We start from the raw sequence: 15,521 nt of genomic DNA, 5'->3' as shown, positions 1-15,521 counted from the left end.
TCAATAGTGAAATGTGAAATTATACTAAGTCTTTCAGTTTATTTTTCTTAATAAATATTGCTTGGCTAATTGTGGGGTCTTTTGCTTTTCTATATAGGTTGTAGAATTAACTTACTTATCATAGGCATAGAATATAGTTGCACTTACTCATTTACATCCGTGTTGTTTATGCAGACAATGTGCATAGACTTCATCTGCCTCTCAAAAATACGAAATCTCATATTTTTCCATTCGACAGCATGCAATCCTTAACTAAGAAATTCAGCTCTCCTTTCAAAGGTTATCTTTCACTGTAAGTATCAACTGATTCAGGGATGTTATGCATAGTGTTGCTACACATATATCCTACTACATGGCTTGTGTGTGTGTGTTTGTGTGTGTGTGTGTGTGTGTGTGTGTGTGTGCACATGCCTAGAAATATCAACTGAGCTAGTAACACCTCTACTCTCACTAAGAGCCCAGGGCAAGGACACTTCTCAAGTTACCTCTGGGTTATGTTAGTAGGAAATTGTTTTTCCTGTTATATATACAATGTACAAATATGGGGTTCTTCCTCCCTAAAGAAATACAACTCACTAACCATATGTAAGATAGGAGAGTTGGGGGCTGGGAATATGGCCTAGTGGTAGAGTGCTTGCCTAGCATGCATGAATCCCTGGGTGCAATTCCTCAGCACCACATAAAGAGAAAATGTCGGAAATGGAGCTATGGTTCAAGTGGTAGAGTGCTAGTCTTGAGCAAAAAGAAACCAGGAACAATGCTCAGGCCTTAAGTTCAAGCCCCAGGACTGCCAAAAAAAAAAAAAAAAAAGATTTGAGAGTTGAACATCTGCCTTATCTCTAAAGATATTTTGAAACAGAAAATCACAGATACCTTTGAATGATAAGAAAGTATCAGGGAAATTATTGTATGTTTTAATAGTAATGCTTATGTAAGGTACAGAGCTGAGATGTTTGTACCTAGGTCTTCCAATGACATTAGCTTTCTGTCACCTCCCAGCCTCTCCTGTCTCTCCTGTGTGGATGGCATGGCTGTACCCTAGGTTCCTATGTCACTGCCTTACACAGTCTCTACTTTTAAGTGTTGCATTCCAACTCCTGGCAGTCTCAACACTAAAGAAACAGCTCACAGAGCTTCTGCTCTTCTTTAACTAATTACAGTTCAACCCTATAGGGACCAAGTTATTAGCGAGTACTCGACTCTCGACACTGCAATTCAATTACTGGACAGCAATATTTAGAAGCACAAACCTAGGTAATTAGCAGCAAATTTTCATCTTCTCTTGGCACAGCATGTGAGCAGTTGCCTCCAGGAGAAGCAGAATCAAAACATAAATAAAAGTGGCACTTGTATGCTTGATCTATAATTGTTACTGAGGGCCTCGGAACGCTCAGCAGCAGGAATTTCTTTCTGGCCCCTACAAAATGGGGCAGGCATGTTGCCTTCTAGCAAGACATTATGTTAGAAATCATTTAGAGAACGTAAATTGTGCCCCATTTTTTCTGTTTAGCATCCAATACTGACCTCTTATATTACAGATTCAAAGACATAGAGCTGAAAAATATTAAGCCTTATCCCTTTATTGCCATTTATATAAACTAAGTCTAGAGCAATTATGAGACTTCTGCACAAGATTATGTAGCTAGTTAGAGTTCTGTTTAAGTTTGAAAGTATGCCTTCCAATTGCTTCCTCCACTAGGTTCTCTAGATTCTTTCAAGTCTTCTGAAAAGGGTGTTTCTAAACCAAAAGTGACACTATTACCGATGTTTCAAGTAATATTTATTAAATTAAATAATATCAAACTCTTTATTTGGAATAGGACAGAAAGGGTCCAAATAGGCCGGGCAAAGTCACATGCATGTCTTTCTTTAATTCTATGAAAAATAGGAGTATCTAGGATAAAAATTTGCTGCCCCAGAATTTTGTAATGTGCCACAAAAATACTTAGAGTTGGGTGCTGGTGGCTCATGCCTGCAATCCTTGCTACCAAGAAGCTGAGATCTGAGGATCTCCTGCCAAGCTAGCCCTGGCAGGAAAGCGTATGAGACTCCTAACTCCACTTAGCCACCAAAAAAACAGAAGTAGAGCTGTGACTCAAGTGGTAGAGTGCTAGCCATGAGCAAAAAGTTTATGGACAGCACCTAGGTACTAAGTTCAAGGCCAGGGATTGGCACAAAGGCAAAAATAACAAAGTAAACAAATAACAACAGCAAAAAAAAAAAACAACCCTTAGAATCCTCATCCTTAAGTTTTGTTCTTGAGGAACACATGCAACTTTTATGATACTAAATTCAACAAAATCCATTATCATCTATATATTGAAAATTGATACCGTTGCAGAATGGCACTACCATTTATCCTTTAGCTTGGATTAGATTTGAGAGAGTACTGTTGGTGAAAAAATAAAATAAAATTATTCTCTAGGTTGTTTATACATCCCATCAGCAAACCTGTTCATTGTTTTGACAAAATAAACCCAGAAAGTGATCACTTCTCACTGTCTCCATTTCTACTTCTCTGGTCTAATTCTCCATCATGGCTCACCTAATGGCTCACCTAAGTTTCCAAATGGCTAGAAACAAATACAGTGTAGTTCCCCAACAGCAGACTGAACAATCGTTTTAGAAAATAAATGAGATTATATAAAATATCACCTCCAGTCCTTGCGTGACTTCTCCCCCCACACACTTAGATCCAGATTTCTTGGCCACCTTCCCAGCTTCCTCTCTAGCCTCCCCCCAGATGCCAGCTGCTACATCCTCAGTGTGTGTCAAAGATGGATTCAGATCCCTGTGGCTCATGTCTGTAATCTAGCTACTCAGGAGGCTCTCTGAGTATCAAGGTTCAAAGTCAGCCTGGGCAGGAAAGTTCAAGAGACTTTTAGCTCTGATAAACTGCCTGCCCCACTCCCTCTACACCCTTCCCCTCCCCGAAATATCCAGAAGTGGTCTATGGCTCAAGTGGTAGAGCACTAGCCTTGAGAAAGAGACATATGAAAAAGTGCTCTACATCACAGGCCATAAAAGAAATGCAAATCAAAACAACATTGAGATTCCACCTCACCCCAGTAAGAATGTCCTATATCAAGAAAACTAACAATAACAAATGTTGGAGGGGATGTGGCCAAAAGGGAACCCTAGTTCATTGTTAGTGGGAATGTAAACTGGTTCAGCCACTCTGGAAAGCTGTATGGAGATTCCTCAGAAGGCTAAACATAGAGCTCCCCTATGACCCAGCAGCCCCACTTTTGGGCATCTACCCAAAAGACCACAAACAAGAACACACTAAAGCCACCAGCACAACAATATTTATCGCAGCACAATTTGTCATAGCTAGAATATGGAACCAACCCAGTTACCCCTCAGTAGATGAATGGATCAGGAAAATGTGGTACATATACACAATGGAATTTTATGCCTCTATCAGAAAGAATGACATTGCCCCATTTGTAAGGAAATGGAAGGACTTGGAAAAAATTATACTAAGTGAAGTGAGCCAGACCCAAAGAAACATGGACTCTATGGTCTTCCTCATAGGGAATAATTAGCACAGGTTTAGGCAAGTCACAGCAGAGGATCACAAGAGCCCAATAGCTATGCCCTTATGAACACATAAGATGATGCTAAGTGAAATGAACTCCATGTTATGGAAACAATTGTTATATCACTGTTGTTACTACTTTCAACATGCTGTGTGTAACCATAGCTTCTATTATTGATGATCTTTTTGTATCCCTTTCCTGTGGTGTACCTGCACTATCTCTGTGTCTTATCTGAGTACATTGGAAACTGTGTATACTGGTATTAGAACTAGGAAACTGAAAGGGAATACCAAAATCGAGAGACAGAGGGTAAAAAAAGACAAATAACTACAGAAGCAATACTTGCAAAAATGTTTGGTGTAAATGAACTGAACAACTCATGGGGGGGAGGGAAGAGGGAAGGGGGGAAAGAGGGAGGAGGTAACAAACAGTACAAGAAATGTATCCAATGCCTAACGTATGAAACTGTAACCTCTCTGTACATCAGTTTGTCAATAAAAATTTAAAATAAAAAAAGAAGTTCATGTACAGTGAGGAGGCCCTAAATACAAGCCCCAGGACACACAAAAAAATATACAAGGCATTCTCTCTCAGTGTAGACCCCCTTCTGCAGGTTATCAGTCTCCTCATGGCTGTCTTCACAGCCTACTTCTTCAGACATCCCTTCTAGATACCCAGTCCCTATGCCATTCTCTGCTTCCTTGTACTCTGGTGTCTTAGCCCTTGTCACCGTTGACCACTCTGTAGAATATTTACAGGGTTTGCTTTCCTTATGATGCATTCCTAACTCCAAAGTAGAGATTGGAACATTTTATGGATTTTCACTCATGATCTGTATGAGCATCTCATTTGCTGCTGCATGTCACCACTTAGTGTCACAAAATAAATGTGGGGTATAGAGAACCATTGGCCCAACTGTAGCTGCTCCATGGATGAACAGCTTGTAGAGACATAGGTCTTGCCCTTACAAGGGCTTTGCTCCTGAAGTACTATTTTGCTTTTACTCTCTTGAACAAGGAACCCTGAATTTCTTTTCCATTGACATGTCATTAATCTACAATGCAATTAATAGTTTAAAGTATGCAATTTGCTATTTTTAATATAGTCATAAAGTTATATAATCATTGCTACCTCATTTCAGAATACTTTGGTCACCCTCCCCCAAAAAAGAAGCTCCACACTCATTCATAGTTATTCCCATATTCCATTCTTTACCACCTGGAAATATTAATGTACTTTTTGTCTATAAATCATGCTATATATCATACAGTAAATGAGAGGTAAAAGTGAAATGATACAGGATGCCATCTGTGTTTTAGGCTCCTTTCATTTAGCATAATGTTTTCTAAGTCCATCTCTCTTGTACTGTGTGTGTTTCACTCCTTTTTATGGTTGAATAATATTTCATTATTGATATTTTGTGGATCAGTTCAACAGTAAATGCATGTTTGGGTTGCTTCTTCTTTTCTGGCTTTCATGAATCAAGCTGCTATAAGCATTTGTGCATGAGTTTTTGTGTGTTGTCTTTTCTATCGGATATCTAAGTAAAGCTGTGAGGTCATACAGCTACCCTGTTTTTAGTTTTGGAGAAACTGCCAAGAAATCTTTCTGTGAAACTGCAGTATTCTCCTAGCACATATTTTCTGTGTTTTTATTTAAAGTCATAGAGTATAAAAGGATTTTTTTTTCATTTTTTAAAATTGGATTTCTCTAGTGACTAATAATGTGCTTCTTTTGTAAACCTATTGGCTATTTATATGTCTTCTTTGGATAAATGTTCATGCAAATTCTGTGACTATTTAAAATTAATAGGATTTTAAATTGTTGAGTTATAGTTCTGCATACAACACCCATATCAGATATAGGATTTTTAAATATTTTCTTGTCCTTTCAATGAAAACTTTTAATTTGGACAGATGAAATTTGATTTTAGAAAAGTGAAAATTTCATGTTCCCCTTTCTTCTAAGAATTCTATACTTTTTGCTCTTACTTTGGGGCCTAGACCCATTTCAAGTTAAATTTGGGAAATGGTGTGTGGTAGTTACCTTTATTGTCCCTAATTACCTTCCTTTCTTTTTTCTTCACATTTACATTCATAAAATCTCTCAATGTTTATTTGGGGCCCAGGAGGACCAATTAGACCTACATAGCAGTCTTTGCTCATGTAAAGCTTACCAGTTTGAGTGGCCAGAGTAAAAAAAGGTAGCCAGACCTTAGATACCATGATGCAACATTATTTCTGTTCCCTGTCTCCATTAGTAGAATGACCATCTGCAAATAGGCCACTATGGAGCCTTTATTAAGAAGACAGCCTCTGATATTCACTTGTTGTATTAGTTCAAGTTGAAATGAATTGGAAAGAGTACAGTTAGAATATGAAAGCAGTCAGAACAAGCAAATAAGCAAACCAGCTAGATCCTAGGGGCAGCAGCTGAAGTGGATGGAGCCTTGACTCCAATTCGTAGCTATCAATTCGTAGTCACGATCTGGAAAATGATGGTCCATTTGAGAGAAAATACCGCCATCTTTTTGCAAATTATATAATGCTAAGTCTATGTTATTAGACAAATGATTGTAACCTTTTCTCCCCCTCCCCCGCCTTCATTGGATTTTGAAGTTCAGGACACATTCAAATTATTCAATTTTGATATAACTTTTTTTTTTAATCAAATGCCCTACTTTTGGAAATGGAGAAAGCTCAGTTGGCCGTGTTCCCTGTTAAGTTTAAGAAGCTTTTATCATTTAAATAAATTAAACCTTCCAGCATGGGTTGCACAGAGCATAATGAAGCACAGAGAAGAAAAGCTTAAATGAAATAAACCTCTTTGCTGACAGAAGCAGTGCAGGCTATTTTGCAGGCTACCAATGAATGCAGCCAGCCAGATTCCTGGTTTCCCTTTTAAAATTTTATCTGTAATTTTTTTGTATGGTGTTCAAAAGCAATTTGACTTGCCATTGGACAAAAGATAAACACAGGGAACATTAAGTATGAAGAAGCAGGTTATTAATATGAAGGAAAACACCAAATTAAAAAAAGTCTGATTTCTTTCAGCCCTGTGTTGAACATCAGAGATTTACATTTTTGGACACGCATGATATCAGATTCTCTCATCTTCTTAAAAAATTGTTTCTTTGTGTTTCTTTTGGTTGTTTTCTCTCTCTCTCTCTCTCTCTCTCTCTCTCTCTCTCTCTGTGTGTGTGTGTGTGTGTGTGTGTGTGTGTGTCCTGGTACTTGGTCTTGAACTCAAAGCCTTATACTCTTGCTTGGCTTTTTCACTTAGGTGGCACTCTACCACTTGAGCCACATTTCTACTTCTGGCTTTTTTGGGGGGCTGGTTAATTGGAAATAAAAGGCTCATTGACTTTATTGCTCAGGTTGGTTTTTGAACCACAATCCTCAGATCTCAGCCTCCTGAGTATCTAGGATTACAAGTGTAAGCCACTAACAGCCAGCTAAAATAAATTTCCATCTCAAACCAATCTATTCATGTGGTTAACAGCAATCCCAATCTCAGCCTCCAGAGTACCTATGATTACCTTTATGGGTCTTTTTATAGTGTTTGTGGTTATTTTCTAGGGAAAACTGCCACCATTTCCATGAAATAATTGTGCAAAATTAATCCATATTTTTTATTTAGCAAGAGTTATTTTACTGAGTCAGTAATACATTGCCCATGATTCAAATGAATAATAAAGCATCTTATTATTTACAGGTTCTTTCAGTTCCCAAAACATATCATGTAGATAGTTTGTTCATCTAAGTAAAATATACCTTTTAAAAAGTAATTTTACTAAATAAAAAATTAAGTTCTTTTCATTGTGTTTTTCAGTTGAATTATTTTATGATAAAAAGTTAAAAATACCTGATGACAGTTGGTCATAGTTGTAATTTTAGCCACTCAGGAGGCCCAGATCTAGAATGTTGGTTTGAAGTCCTGGTCAGGAAAGTCCATGAGTCTTTTATCGCCAATTAGCCACCAAAAGTCCCAAAAGTGGAGGTGTGGTTTATGTGGTAGAGCACTAGCTTTGAGCAAAAAACCACAGTGACAGTGCTCAGGCTCCATGTTCAAGCCCCAGGACCGGCACACTGAAAAAAAAGTTAAAGTCAAAGAAGCACTTCTTAAAGTAAGCATTCAGCAGAATTAATTGGAAAATATGCTGTACTGGTAATGTAGCATAATTACCATAGAAATGTAGTTTCCCTGGTAATAAAAATCAATGTTATTCAAAATTAAGTTGTAGGCTCATAAAGTTACCTTCACAACTATGAGATCTTATAGATAGGGTGGATAACATGTAGTATTTTGGAAATTCTGTGAGCCGTTTATGTTAGGCATCTCTTGATAATATGTATATATACATGTATTATGTACATACCCATATAATTATATATGTAATTATATATATAAAAAGAAAACTGTTCATTGTATGAGATTAATGAATTACCAGATACCATGAAATTACAGACAAATTCCATTTATTTATGGAAGTCTTGCCTTGTGTCAGGCACTGAGGTAAAAACTAAATATACAGCAATTCACAGAGAGACAAAAATTAATAAAGAATGTGTGTGGGTGTGCTTGAATTGATGGTGGTGTCAGGGTCCAGGAACAGTCATGTGCTTTGGTCTTCTCCGTCTCCTTTCATAGAGGTGAGGCACGAAACAGAGGGAGGTAGAAGTGAACAGAAGACACTAGGAGGCCTGGAAGGGAAACAGAAGCTTTGAAAAAGTGGCTTGTATCTTGCCGACTCCACTGTTTACAGGATGGTTCCCTATGGCCACTGCTTACAGGAATAGTTCTCCATGGCGAGTGTTCTGTGCAGTCACTGTGGAGCTGCTGCACCACTCCCCACTTGGCCCACTCAGTCATCCAGGTTTTCAGAATCCAGATGGAAGCAGTAACGCTATCCCGAGGATCAGAGGGATATTTATTGGGAATTCATCTCTTTGGATGTGTGGTCTAAGACAAGCCATGTACACACATAACAAACTACTGTAACATGTCAATGCTAAGACCTAGCTTATTCAGTGATGGCAGTTATGTGACTCAGACACATGTCTGAGTGACCACTAGGCTGTGGCTGTATGTAAGCCTTTGATAGCTCTTAACAAGCTATTATTTCTATGTGAGCGCACACACACACACACACACACACACACACACACACACACACACACCCCAGAGAGGAGCTGGTGGCTCACGGCTATAATCCTAGATACTCAGGAGGCTGAGATCTGAGGTCAATGCCAGCCTGGGCAGGAACATCTACATCCATATACATCCATAGAATTCAATGGAGTAGCCAAAACCCTTCATTTTTAACAAATAATTTCCCTATCTTCTGCCACTTAGACATTCCCTATTCTGACTAAAAGAAACAAAAGTGACTTATAAGTTTTATTCTGGGTCTTTTTCCTTTGAACAAGATGGAAACAAGATGCAATAAACAATGACTGTGTTATAGCCTTTATGAACACAAACCTGATACCACATTACTCCTCAGTAAGCAGAGTAAAACATGGCATATCGTTGGCCTCTGATGGCTCATGCCTGTAATCCTAGTTGCTCAGGAGGCTGAGATCTGAGGATCACGGGCCAAAGCCAGCCTGGGAAGGAAAGTCTGTGATATCCTTTATCTTCAATTAACCACCCAAAAGTCAGAAGTGGAGCTGTGGCTCAAGTGGTAAAGTGCTATCCTTGAGCAAAAAGCCTGGGTCCTGAGTTCAAGCCCTAGGACTGGCACAAAAACAAACCCCTCCAAAAACTGTTTAGCAGCCTGTGTATGGTAATAGTTAACCAAATGTAAGTGTTAATGATAGCAATTAGGCTTAAGTTCAAACTGTGTATACAGAGTAGAAAATCTCACTGTCCTTGCCTAAGCCTGCTTTCACTAGACAAGGCTGTGAGCTGCTAAGAGAAAGGAGATGTTATGGTCTGTTTCAGTATCTAGAACTTGTTGTTTAAGGTCTGGAATGTTGATGGTCTCTTCTCAGAGTATTGGCTGTTTTAGTTACCCACCCCCAATTGCTAAGCTCTATTTATATGTTGTATATCCAATGATTCTGAACTTCCCTGGCAAGCTTCCCTGGTAGCTTTTCCCAAGTCACAGAGTGATGTGGCTGTGTCTATCTTTCACAGGGCTGAAATTGCACATTTCTGCTTTCGGTGGTTTGCTGAGTCCCATGATGTTCCTAGCTGATGCCAACCCAGATCACACAGGAAGTGAGGGGTGAGGACACAGGAGACGAGTCTTTGCCCTGGAAATAGGCAATGTATTTATTCTCCATCACACTTCACTGGCTCCAGAAAGTGAATGTGTCCTTCTTGTTGTATAAATTCCAGATGAGAAGACAAGGCCATTACTGATTCTCATAAGTTACCCCAAATCATCGAGGGAACTAAGCCTAATATGACACAGTTCCCCAACCTTCTGCAGTGGGAGAAGGAAAACAAATACAGAATTGAAGAATCCTTTATCTAATGTCTCAGACTTCAGGATCTTTCTTTCTTCCTTCCTTCCTTCCTTCCTTCCTTCCTTCCTTCCTTCCTTCCTTCCTTCCTTCCTTCCTTCCTTCCTTCCTTCCTTTTTTTCTCTTGCCCAGTTCACTTTATTTTTCTTGGTGGCAACAACAGTTTAATTTAATTCTGTCTCATCTGTCCCTGGGTGCACATTGGGCCTGTGCCAGGACTCCTTTTTGTAGGAGGTGTTGTGGTATCTCGAGTCTGTTTTCAGCTTAATGTTAGAAATCTGAACACCTTTGTTTTGGTTTGGTTAGGGGACAATAACAACAGCTGTTGATCTAAGAAAGGTGAATATGACTTTTTTTCTTGATATTTTCCACAGACTTATTACAGTTTAACATCACTAATTACCCTGAATTTGGTAAGCACACAATACTTATAAAATCTAAGAAAATAAAACTGTGGCCTCAGATGTCTATAAATTCTCAGTCATTAGGACTACCAAAAATTTCACTGTGGTTTCTATATGCTGTTAATTTCCCATGAGAGTGCATATGATAGGCATAGTAATATCCATGTGTGTTATGTAAGAATGGCCAAATGAGGACAACAAAAGTACAGTGCTTCAAGCTAAATTTTATATAGACAACAAATATTTCTTAAAGCACAAATATGTATTAGTTAGACAAATAATGAATGCTCTTATAGAATGTCCTCGATATTGCATAGGACACATCTTAAATTTGATGTGACTTTCCCATGTCTCAAGAACCTTCTTTCCTTCTCAGAAAATTTAAGAAGATCCCTTGTTCCCCCTTGCCCAAATATCTAGGCTACTCTTAGTTACCACTTTACAACAAGGCTGTCTTTTGTAAGTAAGCCAAGTAATTTGTGCGTGCACGTGTGTGTGTGTGTGTACATGTGTGTGTAAAAGAAAAGCTCTGAGATGAGCTCTGAAACAGGGTCATGGGCAGTCACTAGACCACTCATGTTCATAGAACTAAATTGCATGTTTTTACAATGGAAAGAAAGAGACATGAGAATAGTACCTGTCTTTTCATGTTTGGTCTGTCCAGTCCTGTCAAGTTAGTATCTTGAAGGCTTAGTCTATATTCTGTTTACATAGGAAGGATAAGAAGTGTGTCAGCCTTTAAAAAGATTTCTAATTAAATTGCTAGAGCTTCCATATCAGACTTGGATGTTAGTAGTACATTAGTTAAGAAAAAAAAAGAACAAAACCAACAATACTGATTTCATGTGCCACTAGAGTGGAAAACATATATTGGCCTTCATGGACAGCTATTGAACTTAGAGAATATTTCTATTAAAATACACATGATTATCACTTGGTGGACTGAATTTAGTCCATCAAACCCAATGCAGTTTGACCTAAAAGGACTACTACCTCTCCATTCTTTCTGCTGTGACCCTTCTTAGTACTGGTTTCTGCTTTGGAATCAGTGACCCTATGTAATTCCAGGGAGATGCTGATTTTTCAGAAGGTGGTACCATGGTTTGATGTGAGAGGTATTTTATGAGCATGTAAGAGAAGAGAACTAACACATTTGGAGTATCTAGCATGGGTGGAGTCTGTGTCTCCTCTCACGTCCCTGTTCTCAGCATCGACTTGGAGAGGGTCTCAGAGATGAGTAATTTTGCTTTTATAAAGTAGATTCTGAAAGTTCTTTACTTACCATTCAATCCACTTGACTTTTCCTTATAGCATTTACCTGCAGTGACTTTTAAGGACATCTCAGCAAGAGTCCCATACTTACTAAGTTAGCTTCTGACTGAAAATAGATGGTAATTTCTCATATAGCCAATGTTTCTTAATTTTTCATGATGGAGTCACCCTTAAGTTCTTCCCAATATTTTCAAAATGCATTTTTAATGAAGTCGTGCTTATTTGTTCAAGTCTAGCCTCTTCTGGCTGTATACTTCATTTTATATTTTAAAAATACCAAGAACCTTGAGACCTAAAGGGTCCAACCTTTAACCAAAGTGAAAGTGCTTTATGGACTTCATGCCTGCCTTGTGTTTGGACATTTGCATGATGGAGGTTTGTATTCCTTTGAGGCTAAGCTGGTATGTGCCTTTCAGAAACTTTTACTCAGTGAGCCTATTTTCTTCTTCTGGGACCACATGAAAAGTCATACTGGCAAACTCTTAACTTTTCCTTACTTTTAAAGCCTAGCTCTTGTACTATCCTTCCACAAATAAAGGATAATATTAAAAGTCGTTTTGAGTGATATTTTTATGAAAAGGAAAAAATACAGATGAAAATGGGTATGTATTACAGGAAAATATATTTCCTTACATATGTATGTCTGCACACATACACATACATCTTTATGAAATTTTCTCCTCAACAGGAACCTATCTGGAACATATAAGTTGAAGCAAAGTACTTCTATTCAGTATCCAAAACACCTCCCTCATCAGATATATAAGGGAATAGAAGTAAACAGCCCATGTTTCTGTTGGGTTATAAGTATAGTTCATTGTCAAATGGTATTTTGCAAAGCCTGCTCAGTGCAGTGTCACCCAATAATAAGGCCGCCTGCTTTTGAAATCACAGTTTGTTGGTCTTTCCCATCCCACAGATCATCTTCCGGAAAATCAGTGACGTGAAGAAGGAGGAGGAGGAGCGCCTGCGGCAGAAGAATGAGGTGACTCTTAGCATCCCTGTGGATCACCCAGTCAGAAAGCTCTTCCAGAAGTTCAAGCAGCAGAAGGAGCTCCGAAATCAGGGCTCAGCACAGAGTGATCCAGAGAGGAGCCAGCTCCAGGTAGAGAGCCGCACCTTACAGAATGGTGCCTCCATCACTGGGACCAACGTGGTGACCGTGTCACAGATTACTCCTATTCAGACATCGCTGGCTTATGTGAAAACCAGTGAGTCCCTCAAACAGAACAACCGCGACGCCATGGAACTCAAGCCCAATGGTGGTGCTGACTCCAAATGTCTCAAAGTCAACAGCCCCATCAGAATGAAAAATGGAAATGGCAAAGGGTGGCTGCGACTCAAGAACAATATGGGAGCCCATGAGGAGAAAAAGGAAGACTGGAATAATGTCACTAAAGCTGAGTCCATGGGGCTATTGTCAGAGGACCCCAAGAGCAGTGACTCAGAGAACAGTGTGACCAAAAACCCATTACGGAAAACAGATTCTTGCGATAGTGGAATTACAAAAAGTGACCTTCGGTTGGACAAGGCTGGTGAGGCACGGAGCCCTCTGGAACATAGTCCCATTCAGGCTGACGCCAAACATCCCTTTTATCCCATCCCTGAACAGGCATTGCAAACCACACTGCAGGAAGTGAAACATGAACTCAAGGAGGACATCCAGTTGCTCAGCTGCCGAATGACTGCCCTAGAAAAGCAGGTGGCAGAAATTTTAAAAATACTGTCAGAAAAAAGTGTACCCCAGACGTCCTCTCCCAAATCCCAAATGCCACTCCAAGTACCTCCCCAGATTCCATGTCAGGATATTTTTAGTGTTTCACGGCCTGAGTCACCTGAGTCTGACAAAGATGAAATCCACTTTTAATATACATATATATTTGTTAATATATTAAAAACAGTATATACATCTATATACATATGTGTGTATATATAGTATATACATATATATATATTTTCACTTGCTTTCAATATGATGAACACAATATGGATTTTGATATGTACATATTGCATGTCCAGCTGGATTCTGGCCTGCCAAAGAAGACAATTATTTAAAAAGAAACATAGATATTGCTTGTATATTATGCAGTTGACTGCATGCACACTTTACATTTATTTATAATCTCTATAATAATAAAACGTATGATTTTTGTTAACTAAGGCAATGTAACATTTGAAGAATCAGGGTCCAACCTGCCAATGTTGCCATGACAAATTTGATCTCAGGCTGAGCATATTAAGTATTGACCTGCCATTTCTTCACTATTCTGTTAAGTTAAAATTATAGATCAATGCCAAGGAAGAGTTCAACTTTTTAAAGTGTTCGGACCATTTTATGATCTCTTTTCATAGGATATTTTTCTGTAGCTTAGTGTTAGGTTATTTTCCCCTACAGGCAATGTTTGTTTCACTTAAATGATTGTTTTGTTGCCTACATCATGTAGCAGTATGGGATATTGAGAATTTCTTGCTCTGGATTTTGTGCATGAATTGCATCTCCACTCAACAATACCTCTCCTTTTGTAGCATTATACTTAGATAGTAATCATTAGTTCATATGTAAGTACATCCCTACTCCCTCCGTCTTGGAGACCACCTTTCTAAGCTGACATTATCAACATCATAAATACTCAACTCTTAATATAGTGTATATTACAATAGGAATACTACACCACAGGGTACAAGGGCCTTTTAGCAATTCATGTTAGATGTGCCCATTTTCCCAAAGGTCATGAATGTTCTACATTTATAGCTCCCAAACTTGTCCAAGGGTGAAGCTGAAAGATCATTAAAGCAACATACAAAAAAAAATGTGAGTAATCATATAACAATTTTAACCACTTAAGATACAAACATTTTTAAAGAGAGTGTAAAGAAACATGTTTTTGTAATATATCTGTAACTTAGAAGAAAAGACAGGAACAGAATTGTTGACACAAGGTTCTGTAGTGGCAGCACATGAAATGTGGTAACTCACAAACCAAACAACTGAGAGACAGATGTTAAGTTGCTCTGCTCTGAAACTGTTTTTTCTATGGTTTTCTTTTAATTACAGTTTCTTAAAGTATTTTTGCACACTGTTGGACTTTTGCTGAGTTTATACACTAGATTTCTGTGGCTCAGGAAGATCCACTTACAAAAGAGGGTAAAGACTGAATTTCATAGTCTTCTGGATCATAAATCCTCTTCTTAGAAAGTGCCTATTATCAGCTAAAAAAGAATCACAAACAGTTGTGTTATCTATAATAAGTTCCTTCGGTGATTAACATTGAAAACAAAATACATGTTCATTTGTAAGAATCTGGATATTTCTTTTTCACTAAAATAGATTTTATGAAGTTTCTCAGAGATGCATACTTTTCAAATGTTGCATGTGTAACATTTAGTTTGGGGAGGAGGGTGCTAGATTCACATCAAGTTGAAAATATATGCCAGTAATTTGAATATTATTATGCTAATAGCATAGACACACTAGTACACAATAGATAATGGCAGAATTGAAGGAAATATGTTTATCTATTTTATTCACCTTTTTGAGCTTTTCTAGTTAGGAAGTAGCTCCAACCTCCTCAATGTCTCCAACCTATTCCACCAGGATGGAAACACAGGTTACTACAGTCAGGCTGAAGAAGTGTGAAACAATGATTAATATAACAGACAAAAAAGAATTGACAATGAGAATTTCTATTTGAGCTTCTTTGCATGCCTTCAAGATGTGCCTCTACTTTGGGACTCTTGGAACACCTAACAGCCGTGGGTTCTGTTTTCACTTCTGGAGACATAAATTTTAGTTGACCATCATGGAAATTTCAGGGGACCATATTTCCTTG

General features: G+C 38.4%; 1 protein-coding gene across 1 annotated transcript in view; it reads left to right on the top strand.

The window, feature by feature from the left end:
* Kcnh5 (potassium voltage-gated channel subfamily H member 5) overlaps positions 1-13,848 on the top strand; it is a 282,922-nt gene extending 269,074 nt beyond the window's left edge. Inside the window, exon 11 of the mRNA XM_048362527.1 lies at positions 12,611-13,848. Within this exon, the coding sequence (XP_048218484.1) occupies positions 12,611-13,558 (948 nt within the window). The 3' untranslated portion in view covers positions 13,559-13,848. The remainder of the gene's footprint in view (positions 1-12,610) is intronic.
* Positions 13,849-15,521: the final 1,673 nt, after the last annotated feature.

This window comes from Perognathus longimembris, chromosome 14 (assembly GCF_023159225.1).
Source record: "Perognathus longimembris pacificus isolate PPM17 chromosome 14, ASM2315922v1, whole genome shotgun sequence".
NCBI lineage: Eukaryota > Metazoa > Chordata > Mammalia > Rodentia > Heteromyidae > Perognathus > Perognathus longimembris.
Note: the sequence above shows the minus strand (reverse complement) of the source record. Positions and strands in the feature narration are given on the sequence as shown.